This window comes from Euphorbia lathyris, chromosome 6 (assembly GCF_963576675.1).
Source record: "Euphorbia lathyris chromosome 6, ddEupLath1.1, whole genome shotgun sequence".
In the NCBI taxonomy this organism is placed as follows: Eukaryota; Viridiplantae; Streptophyta; class Magnoliopsida; order Malpighiales; family Euphorbiaceae; genus Euphorbia; species Euphorbia lathyris.
Window position 1 is genome coordinate 84,582,235 of NC_088915.1, and position 19,495 is coordinate 84,601,729.

General features: G+C 37.4%; 2 protein-coding genes across 2 annotated transcripts; one reads left to right on the top strand and one right to left on the bottom strand.

The window, feature by feature from the left end:
• The first annotated feature begins 1,484 nt into the window (after positions 1-1,484).
• Positions 1,485-6,142, top strand: LOC136232950 (tobamovirus multiplication protein 1). Its single transcript, XM_066022438.1, has 12 exons — positions 1,485-1,610; positions 1,703-1,946; positions 2,419-2,509; positions 2,660-2,712; positions 2,884-2,976; positions 3,129-3,200; positions 3,754-3,826; positions 3,951-3,996; positions 4,103-4,166; positions 4,884-4,937; positions 5,469-5,546; positions 5,637-6,142. Exons 2-12 carry the CDS (start codon positions 1,797-1,799, stop codon positions 5,727-5,729), a joined length of 867 nt encoding a protein of 288 aa, XP_065878510.1. The 5' UTR covers positions 1,485-1,610; positions 1,703-1,796; the 3' UTR covers positions 5,730-6,142.
• A 1,468-nt stretch (positions 6,143-7,610) lies between these two features.
• LOC136233049 (derlin-2.2) lies at positions 7,611-12,130 on the bottom strand. The gene is made up of 6 exons (XM_066022589.1): positions 11,823-12,130; positions 11,381-11,480; positions 9,966-10,180; positions 9,793-9,876; positions 9,026-9,079; positions 7,611-8,024 (listed from the first exon to the last, which is right to left on the bottom strand). The coding sequence occupies exons 1-6, from the start codon at positions 11,919-11,921 to the stop codon at positions 7,842-7,844; spliced, it is 735 nt and encodes a 244-aa protein (XP_065878661.1). The 5' UTR covers positions 11,922-12,130; the 3' UTR covers positions 7,611-7,841.
• Positions 12,131-19,495: the final 7,365 nt, after the last annotated feature.

The window sequence follows — 19,495 nt, forward strand, 5'->3', positions numbered from 1 at the left end:
TAAGAAAACAATATTATTTAATTTTAAATCATTAATAATATATTTAACTATAAAATATAAAATGAAAAAAAAAATTAAATAACATTTAACTAAATTAAATAATTCATAAAACATAATTTAAATTAAAATAATAAATATATTTATATTAAATTATTGATTTCCACCGAAATAAATTTTGGTGGAAAGCAAAATCAACCAAAATTGGTTGATTTTGCATTTCTATGCCACAATGGCATAGAAATTTAGTGGTGGTTGGAGAAGCCAACCACTACTAAAAATGCATTTCCAACCCTCATTTGGTGAGGGTTGGAGATGCTCTAATGCACGTAGTTAAAAGTGGAGGGAAAAGTCAGAGGTGTATGAGGACCTTTGCACCCTCGTTAATTGGATAACATTTTGAGGTCTCAAATAATCGTTTTAAGTAGTCCTTTGTATAAAAATAGAAAATTTAGAGAGACGGTAAATTACACCATCAAATTTGAAAAAAATAACATTTTCCAACTTCAATAGTCAATGTTTATATTTTTCTTTTTTTTTGTCTGAATAAAAAATATACATAAAAGAATGAGTTAAAAACTCGAATATACATGCTGGCCAACATTAATCCTTTTCTTTTTACTACTACCGTCGAGTTTCCGCTTGCGATTCCAACTGCTGTATGTTCTGAGAGATAAATTTCTAACTCTAACAACATATATGCTAAATTAAAGATTTAGCATGCGATCCCAACTGCCCAACGTTCCCGAAAATGAATTCCTGACTCCAACACTATACGGAAAATGGTTTTGATATATGCAGCCTTAAGGATCGCATATAAACATTAAATATAAATATATATTCTTGTATATTTCTAATATTTACACATTTATTATTGCATTGAACTTTGGAATACAATAAAAACTATTAATAAAAAATATTGGAAATACACAATAATATTTAATTTATTCAAAAGTTCAATGCAATAATAATTGTAAATATTGAAAATACACAATATATATATACACACACGCTTACATTAAATGTTTATATACAAGGGTTGTATATATCAAAACCGAAAAAACTATAATACACTTTAAAATTATAAAAACCCAATATACCATTGTATTATAGGGAAAGAAATAATTTATGTACATAATTTTTTTTGAAGTAATTTATGTACATAATTGAAATATTATAAAATTGAAATAACTCCAATTTATTACAATATAAATATTTTTGCGGTAATCTAGAAAATAATTTTTAATATTACTAGTAAAATTTATCGCTTCCGTTTTTTTTTTAAAGTAAAAAGCAAATTTCTATAAGTAAAAAAGGCGCAAGTATTTTAATTTTCAAATATATAATCTAATCACATTCAATTTTACTAATTAACTTGCCGCCGAAAACGATACGGGGGCATTTTTGGAATTAAAAAGAAATCCAAACCCAGAAAGGGGAAAGCAACCGCATACTAATCACAGCTAATGTTGATTAATTAGCAAATAGAATAATATTACCCTTTTCTTAATAAAAAATAAATAATTTTTTTTTTTATAGAAAGTAAGCAAAGTATGAGCTGCTACTGCGCACAACCACCAAATCTGATGAATTGTCTGCAGATAGACGCTTAGGTGCTTCTCTCTGCTTGGACTGTCTGGTAGAGCCATTTTTGAGCTGAATTCCAATTCCTTTCTATCTTCGTTTTTATGTTTGGATTTTGCAGTCCTTTTCCTTTCTGTTCGAAGTAGTGGTGCGGCGGTTTTGGGAGGTGCCGAGGAGTTTGACTTTCCCGGAGGTACTCGGGGAAGGTTTTCCAGATGACGAGAATGCCGGTGCAACTTGTGCCGATGGAAGTTGTAGGTTTGGTTGGGGACTGGTGGGACGAGATCAATGATTCTAGTCAATGGCAGGACGGGATCTTCTATGCTCTTTGTGGTGCTTATGCTCTTGTCTCTACTGTTGCTCTGGTATCTCTCTCTCTCTCACTCTCTCTCTCTACATATCTCTCTCTAAATGCTTCTGAATCATTATTGGAGTTGAATCTTTCGATCAATAATTAGTTTGATTTATTTCTTTTATTGTTTGTATCCTTTGCTTAATAGCAAGTGTTTTTGGTTTGATACGAATTGATTGGCATTGTGTTGGAGCAAAGAAGCGTTTAGTGCAAGGAATATTGCGTTTACATCTTCAAATTTCTTGAAATTCATTCTCTTCGGTTCTGGTGCTTATTGAGCTAGAATTGAGCAATTCGACTGTTTTTTCTTCTTCTTTAGGTATAACATCAGAAGTTCTCAGAGCTTCACTTAGTACTTGGACGACCTATTAGTTAGTTACTTAGTTAGTTGCTCTTAGTTTTCTCACTTAGTATTGAGTTGCTCTGGTCAATACTTAATTAGTTAACTGGATTATGAGGTTTATATGTGTGCATTTGATGTCCAGATTCAATTAATACGGATAGAATTGAGAGTGCCTGAGTATGGTTGGACGACGCAGAAAGTTTTTCACCTTATGAACTTCATTGTTAATGGAGGTAATGCTTAAAGTTTTGGGAACATTTTTAGATTCTCATTTTAAAAAACTCTGTAGCTGGAATGTTAGTATTTTCGCAACATTTAAATTATCATTTTAGAAAATTTGTCATGGAAGTGTTAATATGTTCTGCTGAAAATTGTATGTGCAGTGCGTTCAATTGTGTTTGGATTTCACAAGCAAGTGTTTCTTCTGCATCCCAAGGTTAGTTATGGAGGTCTTAAAGTCAAATCAACCACACTGGGAGCATATATTTTGTGCTCTTTTTACAGGGCTTGATATTTGAGCAAGAGTTGCATAAATGTTCATTTCTTAGTTTGTCTATATCATACAGCATCTTAACCTATTACATGTTTGCTCTGCCTCTTTGACCAGCTGCTAACGTGGGTTTCATTGGATCTCCCTGGACTTTTGTTTTTCTCTACATATACCCTGCTTGTCTTGTTTTGGGCAGAGATATATCACCAGGCAAGTATCTGCGGGAGGGAGTGTTTCATGAATTGTAGTTTTTCAGCATTTCACTTGGATATCTTCTCCATTAGTCATATGCATTCTTATTGTTTTTCTAAATCTTGAATAAAATGTAGAAACTCTAAACTTTTCCTTACTGTAACAACCAGGCAAGAAGTTTGCCCACAGATAAGCTCAGAATATTTTATATATCAGTCAACGGAGCAGTGTACTTCGTACAGGTGAGCTTGATATTTCAATCTTTCTTTTTTCACCTCATGATATGTATAAAAGACTATCTATTTTAACATGCTTAATTGCTCTTTTATTATGTCATCTCACCTAGTCCCATAGGGATATAGGTTATATGAGTTCCTTTTTGCATTTTTTTAATTTTTATGCTCATTGGCCTATGTCCAAATTAAAAAGTTAATATGAGTATATCTATGACAACCAAACACCTCTAAATTGTGCAAGTATAGGAACCAAAGATGGTTGTTCTAAATTGTGCCTTTGTAGTTTTTTCCCCAGTCTATTGACATAAAGGAGTTGCAATTCAAATGGACTGTAGCTTTAATACTCTAGCATGGGAAGGTCTAGATGAGCAATGGTTCTGGAAATAGGTTTAGGACTATCAGAGGTTCTAGTTATTAAGTTACCTCTAAATATGGTCATTGATGGTTACATTACATGGCTTAAATGCCATATCAGGAACTGTGAAGTCCAGTGCTGGAACTTTTTTTATTTTTTCATCGTGTTTCTGTAAAGTGCCTGACTGACATAAGGTTGATACAGGTTTGCATCTGGGTATACCTCTGGATTGATGACAACAGTGTTGTGGAATTCATTGGGAAGATATTTATTGCAGGTTAAATTTTGTACTTACCCTTGCAAGCTTGGTGACTTCATTTATGCTCTCACTGGAATCTTGTTTTAGACATTTGTACTTATCTAGTTCATTTTCTTCTTCCTTTTTGTTTTTTTGGTTCTAGTGGTGTCGATCATTGCGGCAATAGGTTTCTTGTTGTATGGAGGAAGGTGAGTTTTCCGTACATTACTAAATAGTAAATCAGCCATCTCTTACATTTGCTTGCTCTTGTTATTTTCTCTTCTCCCTCTAAATTGTCATATGCAATCCTTACAGATTATTTTTCATGCTGAGACGCTTCCCTATTGAGTCTAAAGGGAGAAGAAAGAAGCTCCATGAGGTTTGGTACCCTAACCTGTGGCATTACATTTAAAGGCATAAACCGTGGATAACTTTTAGGAAAATTGAATATGTTTATTATGTTAAATTTGACATATGAAATGACGGATCCCATTTCATACTCACCAAATAAAGCATATGTCACTGATGAGTATCTCTGCCCTTGATATTATATTTTTTTTTCCACAAAATCAAGCTTGTTCAAATGGTGACTTTTCATGCTCACCACCTTTTGGCCAACAACCATCCTATCCTAACATCTAGATCTAGCATAGAAATCATACACTGGATGACTAGAAGTTTGCTACACATCTATGGGTGTGGTTGAATTTGATAATTGTATGGACTTACTTGTGAAAATGCATTTTTGTGTATACGATCTCTGGGTACCACGACTTCATTCCAGAGGCAGGATAGTTCAGTATGAAATTGAATTAAATGTGCTTAGATTACTGTAAAACTTGAACCCAAAGTTAAATTTGATTAAATTTCATGTATCACTATTGCTTTGTTAAAAAAATTGTCTATAATTTCACTTAGGGAAACTGTTGATCATGATCGTGGTATAAAATAGAAGAAACATGTGCTAAGATATGCATGTCTTCTTCCGTAAAAGAAGAAAAAAAATCATTTGAGCTTTTTTTTTGTTCTTTTATTTCCTTTAGTTGTGATTTGTGCTTAAAATATCTTTAACAACATTATATTATCTTCATTTCAGGTTGGGTGGGTTACAGCCATTTGCTTCACATGCTTCCTTATAAGATCTTTTGTGGTAAGCTTGGCATTGTTTGAGCTTTAGAAAATTCTTTGATGTGCTAATGACTGTAATGCTATAGTTCGTCGTACCTTCCTCATATCATGCCACGTGACAATGCAAATTGCAACCGTTATATATTGTAGCTTCAGGCACATTAATAATCAAATTAGAGTCTCTACATGAGTCATAAATAAAACAGTAAGCCAATCATTCTTCCTTCCAACACCTATCGGTCCAACACACACACACACAATCCTATTCCCGACCACAAAAGAACAAGGAAATAGAAAAAATCTATAAAAGATTAGAGGCCAAAGTATCTAATTATCTTAACCACTTTAAATTCCATTAATGAAGCTTAGATGTTGGTCTTCAGTCATTCTGATATATATAAGCTTAAGAAATCAGCCTGGAAGATGGAAATCTAAATTGATCTTAAGCTTAAATGGTAACTTTTGGCTGAACCATATGCCACACTACTAAATGATGGATTTTTTTTTTTTTTTTTTTTTTTATCACATTTTAGCTAAAATTTGGAATTTGCAGGTTCTTCTTTCGGCTTTCGACACAGATGCTTCACTTGATGTTTTGGATCATCCAGTTTTGAACGTGATCTATTACATGGTATTATACACTGTGCATCACGTTCAACTCCATTATTACTGTATTATATTCTTTAATTTCCTTTTAAATAATTGTTACTCTAAATTACAGCTGGCTGAGATTTTACCCTCCGCCCTAGTGCTCTACATCCTACGAAAGTTACCTCCGAAGAGAATATCAGCACAGTATCACCCGATTCGCTAGCTGAAATCTTCTTTCTCTCATTATTTTTGCCCAGAGAAGTGGTTTTCCATGGGTCCAAAAAGTAGGTGATATTATTGGATTTGAAAGCAGAGCCAGAACAAAACAATGCTGAAGCAGTAGTATTCTGGTATGGCTCTTGAATGCGGTATTCTTTTTTGCATGTATATTACTTAGCTGGTTTTGCAGCTTTTTACCGAAATGAAAGATATTTTTAGATTTAGTTCTTCATGGCTTATCTTGATTGAGGCTTTAGTTTGATAAAAAAAAAGTTATTATTTTTAGTTCGTTTGTTGTAGGTGGCGTTTAGTTTGTTTTTAGGCTTAATATGATGTTATATATGACTTGTACTTCTTGCTTGACACTCAATTGATCAAATAATATTTTTGCTGGCAATTCGGGTTATTATCTCGTAATCATGTTATGTTGTTTATATATATGTTATTTATATATATGTTCTATATGATTATATATTATATGAATGTAAGAAAAATGATCACCGTGAATTGGAGTCAATCATGTTGTGTCGGTTGGTCCGTATATTGTGTTATCATGATAGAATTTGCCACCCTTCCCAAATTGTGGCATTCTTGGAATTGATTTGTTAGTTAGATAGATGGAAAAAGAATATTTTCAAACTCTTGATCTTTTAGCTTTTTGTTGATTGAGCTTTATGATCTTTCAATTTGATACACTCATTTAATTGTACACATCAAATAACATTACTTTGCATTTTAATTGTATTTTTTACTAATTTGAAAGAAGGTTTTTCTGTTTCTCTATCATCACATCAAACATAAAAAAGAAGGCCTCGAACATTTAAAAAATGCAAATTTCAAACGATGAAATAAATATCATTCAAATGATGAAATGAATATCATTTTATCAATCGAGTTTTATATTCAAAACGACTTTTTTAGTCACTAAAGGCTTAATGTGTATAATTATAATTAATCAATTGAGAGTTCAATAGCAGGGTTTAATTAATAAAAAAATAAATATCGGACCTCAAAATGCTTTTTTCCTACATAATTAAACTTGAAATCAATGAGACACGGAGGTAAGAAATTTCATCACATCACTTGGCTCTTCAGCTGAATTTCTTGATCAAATTCAATTTTGTGCTAAAGGCTAAAAAGCTGTCTTAAGCAATTGTTCTATCAACAAAGAGGAAAAAACTGTCATTTTTCAGATGAATCGTCTTTTGGTAGAAAAGATGACAACAAGGAATGCGTCAACGAACAGTTTTTTCTAGAACAGGTCAACTCGAATAGTAATTATTTGAAACACTTATTTTTACATTATTTCTAAAATCCGAGGACTCAATTTTATGTTTATGGATATGAAAGATGCAGGATTTTCGATTCTAGAAAGAAAAGGAGGAAAATAAATACTCAATTTGAAGTGAATAAACAAAGTTTCATATCCGATTTTCGATTTTATAGATACATATAGAATTTTGTGAAAAGCTTTATAGATACCTGTACTACGGCTTATATTTCAAGGTTCACCCTACAATATGAGGTCAAAATGTCAAAATAAATGACTTTGCAATCCCTTATGAGAGGAAAACCGATTCTTGAAAATTTCTTGTACGCTCATATACTGCAGAACAGAAAACTGCAAAATCCAATCCGATTAATCCGATCCAATTTATCATAATCGATTAGTTAACATGTTGATGCATTTCTTTGCCTTGTTGAAATTGTAAGTACTGGAAATCAGAACGACAGAAAAAAATATTTCGACTTCAATTCGAGCTACACGAGCAAAACGAAGAAACAAAAACTAATCAGAAGAACAAATTAATGTGAGCAAAAGAACCAGGCGAAGGCTGTATATTTGCAATGGCGTAAGAAAAGAAATCCAGAAGAACACCCTGAATCACCAAAGACTGACTCAGTAAATTTTCCATTCTTCATACAAATTACAAAAACCTGTGTCAAAGTTTCCGTGGCTCCAGTAACAGAAAAAATATCATATACATTAGTTAAACCTCTAAGAAGGGACACGTCAGGATTTCGACCATATCGAAACAACTCTATTCACTTCTCTTTCCCCGCTAGTGAAAACCAACGCAACAAAACGCTACCATCTACTAGCCTATATGGTCACTCAATCTCGGTGCAGTTCATCCCCAGGCGGAGGAGCAAATCTCACGTTAGCTGGCCGTGCCACTACAACAGGGTCGTCCGCGAATAGTGATTTGATAAATGACGGGGTTCGTAGGGGTCGACGACCGGTCATTCGGGGATATACATCTTCAAGAAAATAGTAAGCATGACCAGCTATCATTCCCTGAAACCAAATTTTTTGTTGTTAGAAATGAGGACAACTAAGTTCACTGAAATTCATTTTCTTTCAATAAAATCATCGAGCTTCAAATTTTATTTCAATAAAGTCATTCCCAGCAATTTATGTACAAAAACTCGTTGGAATATTGATGTGACAATAGAAGATGATTGAGTATATGCCAACTAGCGATGCGCCATACATTTCTGACTCTTATGGCTAATGTGGAAGCCACATGGTATATCAGACCTGGGGCTTAGTTGGCATATACTCAACTCAACTATCTTTCGTGTCATGTCAACATTCCGATGAGTTTTATATAGAAATTGCACCTTATTGAAATCAAATATGAAGTTAAGTGATTTTATAGAAAGAAAATCAAGTTCGATAATCTTTCAAAAATAAACAGCAAAAAAACAAACACCAAACAGTATAATATTTTGACAATGGTTCGATAAAGGTCAAGCAGATTCGCGTTTCTCATCTACACTAAAGCTAGGCAAATTATAAAATCTATGCGGTAAATAATTTATTACTCAGTACATTTTAACCTAACACACTGTTTAGTCCTTAACTTGTTAAGACTAAACAATGTATTATTAAGGACTAAACAGTGTATTAAGTAAAAATGTAGGGGCAAATAAATTATTTGCCCAAATCTACGGAAGAAATATCAAGATCTTTTTGTAACTAACACATCAACCATACCAATTATTCCTATATGAAAACTAAGTATGCAAGATCGTTTTGCATGTCCATGTGATTATTAGCCGATTGTTAAGAAATTTAATGCAATTGGACTTTAAAAAGACTGACAGTCGACATTAAAGGCAATTTAGTAACAGAAACACACTAGTAGACACGATTTATAGTGACAAACTGCCCACCCAACCCATTTGACACGATTATCAGTTTTGTTGCATTTATATTATATATAATCATGTGAAATATATATAGATCATGTAATACTATTATTACACACATATAACCCGTTTTGACACCCTTACCAGTAGATCAACCCAAGCACTAGCACCGACAAGGACAGAGAATCCCAAAAGAACCTGCATAATAGAACATAAAAAGAAAATTAATACACTTCTGGAATGGACTTTGTTACTGTATCAAATAGACAAACAACATTGCATTAGAACTCATTGTTATGTCGGGGCGACTTCAGATACGAGTTACTTGTGACAGCTCGTTTTTAAGCAGGGCTTGCTCTGAGGGTTTGCAGAAGTGCAATCGCACAGGGCCTTCAAATAGTAGAGGCAATATAAAGATTCTTGTGATATTGATAGTGAAGTCAAGATTTGTTTCAAGAGTTAAAAAATTTACGAACTAGTTTACCAAAACAGGCAAAAAGATGCTATTGAGTTATTTTGAAACATTCTGATTGCTTTCCAAATGTATTTATTGCTTATATGATATTGTTGACTATACCAGTTACGGTTGCATCCGCAGAAATGAGTTTTTCAAAATTAAAGTCATATTTACGATCAACCATGTCACAAGAAAGATTAAATGAATTAGCTTTATTATATATTAAACATGATTTGCTTGAAGATATTGATTATAAGAGTCTAATTAGTGATTTTGCTTAAAAAAATGCAAGAAGAACTACTTTTTACTTTATTTTCTGTAATTAAATTCTAATTTTTTTTTTTTTCCGTTATTAGTTGGGCACTTTACTTAAGTTTTGTACAGGCCACTCAAAATATAAGGACCGGCCATGTTTTTAAGAGGAGACGAAAAACAAAAGGAAAAGCCAACATACCCATGGAAGGTAAGCTGCTGTGAAAGTGAAAAGACCCAAGAAACTCATGTGGATAAAAGGATTCTGCTTACTCCATACGTAAACCTGAAAAGTTAAAAAAAACAACATGCTTAGATGAAAGTTTGCTCAAATAATCAGCAATATGTCGGACGTGTATGGAAAGACCAACTTACCATCATAAATGTCAATGAATTGCTAAGGAATATTATTTTCGCAAATGATTCTGACAAATACGGTATCATCCCTCCAACGAGAACAATGCCAGTCAAAACAGTAGCACCGAATAATAGCATGTAAAAGAAATCAGCCGTCCTTCCCCTGAAAGAGTTCTCTTCTAGTAGTTTGCAGTATCGAGCAAGAAAGAACATATGAAACAAAAAGTCCAGATCTGGCAAAATGAAGGCACCCGTCCAAACAAAAACAGTGTCAAAAGATTCGCTCAATCATGCATATACCATAAACAGATTTCACACATGTATGTAACTCAATCAAATACTTGACATGACCCAGCAACTTGGTCGATCATTATAACGAGATTGGCATATCATTATAGTGTTAGAAGATTTACTTCAATCATGCATACACCACATACAGATCGACACGTGTATGTAACTCAATAAAATACTTGACATGATCAAGCAATTTGGCATATTACTAAAAGGCATACACGGGACAGGAGCATCCCGAAAAAAGAAAAGGAGCAGGCTTTTAACTAAAAAGGCATACAAAGGGTAGCGAGCTTCACGACAAAAACGAAACAGTAGGTTTTCAACTAAAAGACATATGCAGGACAGAGAACATCCCGACAATGAAGCCATAAAGTGCAAGTAAAACTGCCTTTTTATTACAGGCTTTCAAGATATTGAACCATCCTTCAATGCATTCACATGAATAGCAGTTCCGCGTTTCTTGTGCGTCTAACTATCAAAAAGAGCAATTCCTTTCCTTAAAAATTGTGAATCTTAAGTATCTTACAATTGGCAAATCTAGCCTATGCTTAATGAAATCATTTAATACTCGTAACCTAAACTCACATTTCTATTACACTTTATCAGCATAAATCCTGCAAGAATAATGATGATTTTCGCATCATTTAACAGAATCTATCACGCAGACATCCAAAAAAGAACTCCATCTATTAGCATAAAAAGGGCGGCCCGGTGCACTACGCATCCCCGCTAAGCGAGGGTCCGGGGAGGGGTCCCACCACAAGGGTGTATTTGGGGCAAGCCTTCCCCTGCCAATTTTTTGGCGAGGGGCCGCTCCTAAGACTCGAACTCATGATCTCTCAGTCACATGACAACAACGTTTACCGTTGAGCCAAGGCACGCCCTCTCCATCTATTAGCATAGAAATGGGAAATTATGTTGCAAGGTAAATATAAGTCGTTCCAATCCACAAGACTCCAATCACAACAACCGAAAAGAACCATCTTCGATAATCCGAAACTTGCAAACACCTCAATGTACAATAGGTAATATGTGAATAAATGTTGATACAGATAAAAAATCACAGCAGAGATTTGGTTGCATTACATAAAACACCATCATACTCAAACATAAGCTAAAGCTAGAAGTTTAAAACATACCCATCTTTCGGAAGTACAAGAAATTGGTGATGAGGCGCCAGAACTGATAATTTTTAACCACAAGAGTTGGATGCAAGTACAGATTATGAGGAGAAATTATCTGCCAAAAACGAAAATACGAACTTACTAAAGTTATCAATCAAAGCCCCCAATTAGTTTCACAACTCCAATTCAAATAAATCAACAGAATCAATAGGAATCCAATGTTTATGCAAATAAACCCCAATCTAAAATCAAATCCACATGAAATTAGAATATAAGGAATAAAAACGAATTAACCTAAATTAATCTTCATTAAGGCTATGAAGAATCAAATTGGAACAACGAAGACTAAAAACCACAAAACCAATATATCTACAATTGAAATTATCGATTAAATTCCCATCAATGATCCTGATTATCCAAACACAAATTCAAACCCTAAAAGAGGAGGAAAACATACTTCAAGAGAACAACCGATTGTGGTGACAATAGCCGCTGTAAGATAAGAGCGGGTGATAATAGGCATCTGTTTGTACCATTCCTCAACAGCTTGAGCCATGATTAAGTTATTTTTCCGGCGAATTGGGGGAAAATCTGTGAAACTCACCAGAGATTATCGATTTTGTGAGGGAAAAAGAGGTTTTCTTAGATGTAATTCAACAAAAGGGATACTGAAGATCGATAAAGAGAGGTTTTGGAATAACCGAACGAAAGTGAAAGAGGAAAGGAGAAATTCACATCACGGGATGACTGAGTGAGATGTTGCAATCTTAGTGTGCGAGCTCGGTTTTGCTGACTAACAGCTGCGAATCATAAAACGCGTGAGATACACGATCCAATAGGAACAGGAAGCTTGAGATTTTGTTTTTTTTTTATTGAAAGAGGGGCTTGGTTTAGTTTAATGGGCTGGTTGAAATGGCCGATTGTTTTTAGTGTAAATTAGACAGTGATCATAATTAATAAATTATTTATATTTATAATTATGTCAGATCCTTAAACAAATTTATTTAACTGTCAAATAAATTTATATGAATGTTAAATTTATTTAACTGTTAAATAAATTTATTTAAATGTCATATTTGGTGGTTTTTTTAAAACTGTTTTTATTTTCTGTAACTAAATAACTGAAAATTTGATAAAAATAAAAATAAAAATAAAATTATGATATTATGATATTTTAAAATTTAAAATCATATAATTATAAAATACATAAAAGCGATTTTCATAATTGTAAATAGTTTTTAAAATATGAATTTTTGTGTAATTTTCCCTTGTTTTTATAATAATTAGAGCTGTGCATGGGCTGGGCTCGGGCCGGCCTACCCGACGTTTATGTAAAAAACTCGGGAAAATTACACAGAAATTCATCTTTTAGAAACTATTTACAACTGTGTCAAATCATAATTTTAGATTATGTCAAACTAGTAAAATCGGTACTTTTAATATATTTTAAGGATTAGAATTTATAAATTAGAAGTCTAGAATATATTTTCTAAGGTTTATGATTTATGAATTTGAGTCTAAATTTTTTAAATTATGGTGTAAAATCATAATATATAAAGAATAATGACATATTAAGAATTAAGTTTTGTGATATGACTTAGTTGTAATTTTTTACTTAATTATGATATTCATGTAATTGACCCAAAAAACTCAGTCCAAATCCAGTCCATTCTACTATTAATTTAAATGGGTTTGGAGTTGGGTTTAAAAATGGGTCAAATACATGAATATCATAATTAAGTATAAAATTACAACTAAATCATATCACCAAACTTAATTCTTAATATGTCATTATTATTTATATATTATGATTTTACACTATAATTTAAAAAATCTAGACCCCAATTCATAAATCATAAACCTAGAAAATATATTATAGACTTCTAGTTTATAAATTATAATCTTTAAAGTATATTAAAAATACTGATTTTATGATGGTGAAGAATTTTTATGAAGATTGAGAGTTTTGAGATCTATCTCTTCTTTTTTAGATCTTTCTCTCTCTTTTAGATCTATCTTCTCTTTTTCAGATCTGGCTTCTCTCTCTCAGATCTGTTGTCATGGTGAAGAATTTTTATGAAGATGGAGAATTTTGAGATCTATCTTCTCTCTCTCAGATCTATTTCTCTCTTTTAGATCTATCTCCTCTCTTTCAGATCTCTCTTCTCTCTCTAAAACACATGATCAATTTTATAACTCAATTTTCTCTCTCTCTCTCTCTCTCTCAATTAGTTATAACTAAATTAACTATAACTAATAGTAGAATTTAAGAAAAGTAAATCTCTCTCTCTCTCTCTCTCTCGACGATGACCAAGGCGATCGTGAAGGTTAAGGGGGATGGGTCGGTGAAGGCAGGCGGCTGGCCTGTGTCGGATCTGGTGGTGGCGGGGCGCGGGCGGGGCAATGACTCCGGGATCGATGAGGCGTGGGCGGCGGCGGATGATGGGAGATTCGAGGGATCTCCTCGGGGGAGGAGGCGGAGCAGCGGGATTCGGAGGGATCGGTCGAGGGATAGGAGTAGATCGGAGTGGGTGGATGGTGGGGAGGCGGATCCGGCGGTTTCGACGGGGGGTGCTAAGGGTGCGTCGGTGCCGGTGGGGGCTTCTAGGGATGCGGCGGCCGATCGGGGGCTGGAAGGTGTTGGTGCCGCGGCCGCGGCCCTGGACTCGTTTTTCACGGAGGGACGCGCGCATGATTCCGGAGTTAGAGGGCCGCTTCCGGTGCTTGGGCCACAGGGAGTACCGGCCGTCTCTCCCCAGCAGGATGAGCATGCCGTGCGACTTTCGTTGGCCGTGCAGGCCGCGCAAGCCGCACAGACTGCGCAAGCCGCTCAAGCGGGAGTTTCCGTGGATTTGGGAGGCCCCTCCTGGAGGGATAAGTTGCTAGGGGTGTCAGAGGAGGATCCCATGATGGAGGTGGATGCTTTTGAGAATGATTCCGGGGATTTTCTCTCTGATTCCGATTCTGAGGATGGAGAGCCTGATAACCCGCTGTGTCCTAGGATCCGGCTGTCCTCAGATGACAAGCGGGTCATGAGATCGAAGTGGAAATTGGCGTTAATCGTCACTGTGTTGGGGAAAAGGATCAGTTTCAATTATCTTGCCCAGAGGATCCAGGCTCAATGGGCAAAGAAAGGAAAGGTTACTATCACAGACCTTGAAAATGACTATTATGTCATTAAATTCACAAGGGCTGAGGATTTCAATGCTGTTGTGAATGGTGGTCCGTATATTATCTCCAATCATGTGTTGGCTCTGAGACTTTGGGTCCCAAATTTTGATCCCCATGATTGCTCTGTTAACAGGATCCTTACTTGGGTTAGGTTCCCAGGCCTACCTCTTGAATACTACAGTGATAGGTTCCTGAACAAGATTGGTAGCCTTGTTGGGAAAGTCCACCATGTTGATAAGACTACCATTGGGGCAGTGAGAGGCAAGTTTTCCAGGGTCTGTATCGATATTGATCTCGCTAAGCCTCTTCTTTCTCAGTTCTGTACTCAAAACAAGGTTTATCATATTGAATATGAAGGTATACACAACATCTGCTATGAATGTGGTATGTTTGGCCATACCCTTGAGGGTTGTCCTAAGAGGAGGAAGGACGTGGAGGAGTTGGTGCAACCTATCATAGGTGAAGCTGAGAAGAGTCAAGGGGAAGTAAGGAGCTTTGGCCCATGGATGCTTGCCAAGAGGCCAGTGAGAAGGAAGCCACGGGCTAATGTTAATGCTAATCATTCACCAGATATCAGTACGAAGATGACTACTCTCCAGATTGCTCCTGAGATCAAGGTCAGACCCCCGGATATTAAGAAGGGGATTGAGGCTGGAGTGGACTCAGCTTCGGGTTCCGGGTCAAGGTTCGGTGTTTTGTCTATGGAGGAAGATCAGGACTCGGATCCTTCTGATAAGCAGATTGATTTAAGCATGCCTGGTCTGGAGTCGGTAGAGCATGCCTCTAGTCTGGGTAATTCTATTAATCCTCTCTTTGTCTCTAATGCTTCTGCTAAAGGCAAAGAGATTCCCCAGTCTATCCTGTCAGTTGGGAAGGGTTTGAGTAGGGAGGCGAGTACTCTACATCCTCTTGTTGATGCTCCTATTGGTAAGACTATAGGAGTGAGTAAGTTAAACATGAAGAATCCCAAAGGGAAACCTAAAAAGAACCTTCATGGTTTGAATTCTTTGGATAAAAGGGGTCCTTCTGGGACCGCCTCTAGGCTCTCCGGAGCCCCGAACAAATACCTGATCTAGGGTTTGGGCCTGCGTCTGTAGTCTCCCCCTCTGATGGACTTCTTTGTTTGGAATGTTAGAGGTGCGGCGAGCAAGGCTACCCGCATTCATGTCAATGATCTCGTTAAACAGTTTAACCCTTCCTGCTTTGTCCTTCTTAAGACCAAGGTTAGTGGAGCCAAAGCAGATGAGGTGGTTAGAAAGTTTAAGAATTGGAATTGCGTCAGGTCGGAGGCTACTGGCCGGGCAGGGGGGATTTGGCTCTTTTGGAAGCCAGGTCAAGTCAATATTGATATTGTTACTATGGACAGTCAATTCATCCATAGTAAGGTGTGTTACCCGGGTAATAAACCCTTCTTTATTACCTTCGTCTATGCTGATCCTGTTTCGACTAACCGAAGAAGGCTGTGGGAGATCCTTCATTCTTTTAGCTCTAACATGGTGGAGGCGTGGTTGGTTGCCGGGGATTTTAATGACATTGCCCTCTTGAGTGATCAGAGAGGAGGGGGTAATCATTATGTGAACCAGTGTCTTAATCATAAGCAAAGTATGGATATGTGCGGGCTTTCGGACCTGGGTGCTGCTGGCCACAAATTTACCTGGAAAAGGAATAGTGTGTTTGTTAGGTTGGATAAAGTGTACGCTAATGTTGCAGCGATTTATAGGTTTCCTGAGGTCAAGGTACTTAATCTCCTTTTCCGTCACTCAGACCATTGCCCTATCCTCATTAATTTGGTCAAAGGAAATCGGCTGAAAGGTAATAGACCTTTTAGGTATCTGGTGGCTTGGGAGTCTCACCCCGAGTTTAAGGATTTCGTTAAAAGCAATTGGCATCCCCACTCTGATGTTCTCCTCGCTACTGAGGAATTCAGGAGGAATGTGGCTGTTTGGAATAAAAATACTTTTGGTCATATTATCAGGAGGAAGAACAAACTCTTGAGGAGAATGGAAGGTGTTCAGCGTTGCTTGGAGGTTCGTTTTGATCATAGCCTGAATGGTCACCTAAGAGCTCTTCAGAACGAGTTGGAAGCTGTGCTTAGACAGGAAGAGCTTCTGTGGTTCCAGAAATCTAGGAAGGCTTGGATTCAAGACAGGGACCGGAATACCAGGTTTTTCCACCTCTCAACGATCATTAGGAGACAGCGAAATAGGATCGAGGCTATTAAAGACGCCAGTGGTGAGTGGATTTTTGAGGAGGAGGACATTCGGCGCCTTGCCCTTGATTTCTACAAGGACCTGTTCAGAGAGGAAGCTGTGGACCTAGAGAGTGCCCACTCTGGCATTTCCTTTCCTCATTTGGGGGAGGATGCTATAAATAATGCTTTCCATCCCATTGAGCTTAAAGAGATTGATCTGGCCTTCTCCAGCATCGGTTCCACTAAGGCTCCTGGTATTGATGGTATCCCCGCTAGTTTCTATCATAAACACTGGGACACTGTTAAAGAGGGTATATACAGCTTTGTGTTAGGTGTCTTTGGTGGTTCGAACGATATCAGTTTGGTTAATAAAACCCTCATTGTCTTGATTCCTAAGGTTGCCAAGCCTTCTTCCTTTCTCTAGATGAGACCCATCAGTCTTTGTAATGTCTTGTATAAAGCTATTACTAAGATTGTGGCTAATAGAATCCGGAAGATCCTTCCGGATATTATCAGCCAAAATCAAGGGAGCTTTGTTCCTGGAAGACAATTGATGGATAACGTTGTTATTGCCCAGGAGGTTGTCCATTCTATGAAGATTAAGAAAGGCAAGAAAGGGATCGTGGCTCTCAAGCTGGATCTGGAGAAAGCCTATGATAGGTTGAACTGGAGCTTTCTTCTGGATAGTTTAGCCAAAGCTGGTATCCCGGAGAACTGGAGGAATTTGATTGGAAAGTGTATCTCCTCTCCTGTTTTCCAGGTTATGATCAATGGGGATATGTCGGATGAGTTCTCTCCATCCAGGGGTATTCGTCAAGGGGATCCTATGAGCCCCTTCCTTTTTTTTATTGCCATGGAAAGATTGTCTCACCTGATCCAAGAGGCGGTGAGCGAAGGGACTCTCCACCCTGTTTCCATCAACAGACATTGCCCCCCTGTTACCCATTTACTCTTTGCTGATGATGTCATGCTTTTTGTGGAGGGTAATGAGGAACAAATTAAGGCTGTGATGGATATCCTCGACTGCTTTTGTGAGGCTTCTGGCCAGAAGATTAACATCCATAAATCCCGTATGCTTTGTTCCAAGAATATGGATAATAGCTTGTGTAGAAGACTGAGTGAGATGTCTGGCATTCCCATGACTCAATCGTTTGGGAAATACCTTGGGGTCCCTCTTCATAGTGACAGGGTGTCCAAAGCCTCTTTTAAAGACATTTTGGACAAATCTAACGGTTTGTGTGCTAGCTGGAAAGCTAATTCTCGTTCCCTTGCAAGTCGCCTTACTTTAATCCAGTCTATCAACTGCGCTGCTCCAAATCACATCATGCAAGCCTGTAAGCTCCCTGAGCCGGTCCTCAACGACCTTGATAAAATTAATCGGCGTTTTCTATGGGGAGAGTCTGGGGATGGGAGGAAGATTCACCTGGTCCCTTGGAAGGAAGCCTGCCAGCCTAAAAGCAGGGGGGGTCTTGGTATAAGGAAAGCTAAGGACAATAATAAAGTCCTGTTAATGAAGCTTCTTTGGAGAATGTGGCAATCCCCCTCCTCCCTTTGGGTTCGTCTTCTGTGCGGCAAGTATAGGAAAGATAGAATCTTTGGTGGCCCGAAGGAGAGGGTTGTCAGCTTTTCCTTCCTCTAGAAAGGGCTTAGTGCTGTTTTTGCTGAGTTCTGTACGGGGATTGGCTTGGAGGTGGGTAATGGGAGATCCATTAGTTTCTGGTATGACACCTGGATTGGTGACAAACCGTTGATTGAGGTGTGCATCGCCCCTCCGCCGAATGATCTCCTCTCCTGGAGAATTGCTGATGTGGTGGACTCGGAGGGAGACTGGATCTGGTCTAAGTTCGACTCCTTTCTTAGTCTGGAGACCCTCCTTAATATTAGAGGTGTGAAGATTAGTAATCAGGAGGAGGATAAGGACAGACACTGCTGGGCCTTGACTAATAATGGTTCTTATTCTTGCAAATTGGCCTATGAAGCTTTTACCCCTAATAGGGCTGATCCTCCCTTGGAAATTTGGAAGTCCATTTGGGCCCTCAAAGTCCCCTACCGCATTAGGAGTTTCCTATGGCTGGGAGTCAAAGACAGGCTCCTCACGAATGCAGATAGACACAGAAGGCACTTGGCTGTTTCTGGTGCCTGTAGCAGATGCAGCGGCCATGTGGAAACCTTGTGCCATGCTTTGAGGGATTGCCCGAATAGTAGAAAGGTTTGGGAAGGGGTCCTTCCTCACCACATCCTTCCTTCCTTTATGGGGTTCTCTGATATTGACTGGTTCTCTGAAGGCATTAATGGGAATTTGTTGGCCAGTATGGAGCACGGGGCTATTCTCTTCGCTATTATTTGTCACCAAATGTGGAAATGGAGGAATGAAGAGTTATTTGCTGAGAAGACTGTCTTTATTCCTGACCTCCGGTTTTACTTCTCGAAAAAACTCTCTGTTATTACAAAGAGTTTTGAAGGAGAGCCCCTGGTTCACCCCTCCCCGGTTAAAGAGGTCCAGTTAGTTGGTTGGAGGAAGCCCAGGGAAGGGGTTGTCAAGTTGAATACGGATGGCTCCTGCCTTAGTAATGGCAGAATTGCTGCTGGTGGAGTTCTTCGGGATGCTGGTGGCGCCTGGCTGGCTGGGTTTACCCATAACTTAGGTACGGGCTCCTCCTTTACTGCGGAGCTCTGGGGGATCTTGTCTGGCTTTAAACTCACCATTCGCATGGGTGTTAAAAGACTTTCAGTGGAGTCTGACAATTTGGAGGCTATCAACAGGATTT

What these genes read in the sequence shown, in the direction of transcription:
- LOC136233049 (XM_066022589.1), bottom strand. Translation starts at nt 11,921, where the DNA reads ATGGCTCAAGCTGTTGAGGAATGGTACAAACAGATGCCTATTATCACC. An exon ending in ATTCATTGACATTTATGATG is followed by an intron (nt 9,877 to 9,965) that starts GTAAGTTGGTCT and finishes TTAACTTTTCAG; the next exon opens with GTTTACGTATGGAGTAAGCA. An exon ending in GTGCTTGGGTTGATCTACTG is followed by an intron (nt 8,025 to 9,025) that starts GTAAGGGTGTCA and finishes ATTTGGTTTCAG; the next exon opens with GGAATGATAGCTGGTCATGC.
- LOC136232950 (XM_066022438.1), top strand. Translation starts at nt 1,797, where the DNA reads ATGACGAGAATGCCGGTGCAACTTGTGCCGATGGAAGTTGTAGGTTTG. An exon ending in TTGTCTCTACTGTTGCTCTG is followed by an intron (nt 1,947 to 2,418) that starts GTATCTCTCTCT and finishes TTTGATGTCCAG; the next exon opens with ATTCAATTAATACGGATAGA. An exon ending in TGGGAAGATATTTATTGCAG is followed by an intron (nt 3,827 to 3,950) that starts GTTAAATTTTGT and finishes TTTTGGTTCTAG; the next exon opens with TGGTGTCGATCATTGCGGCA.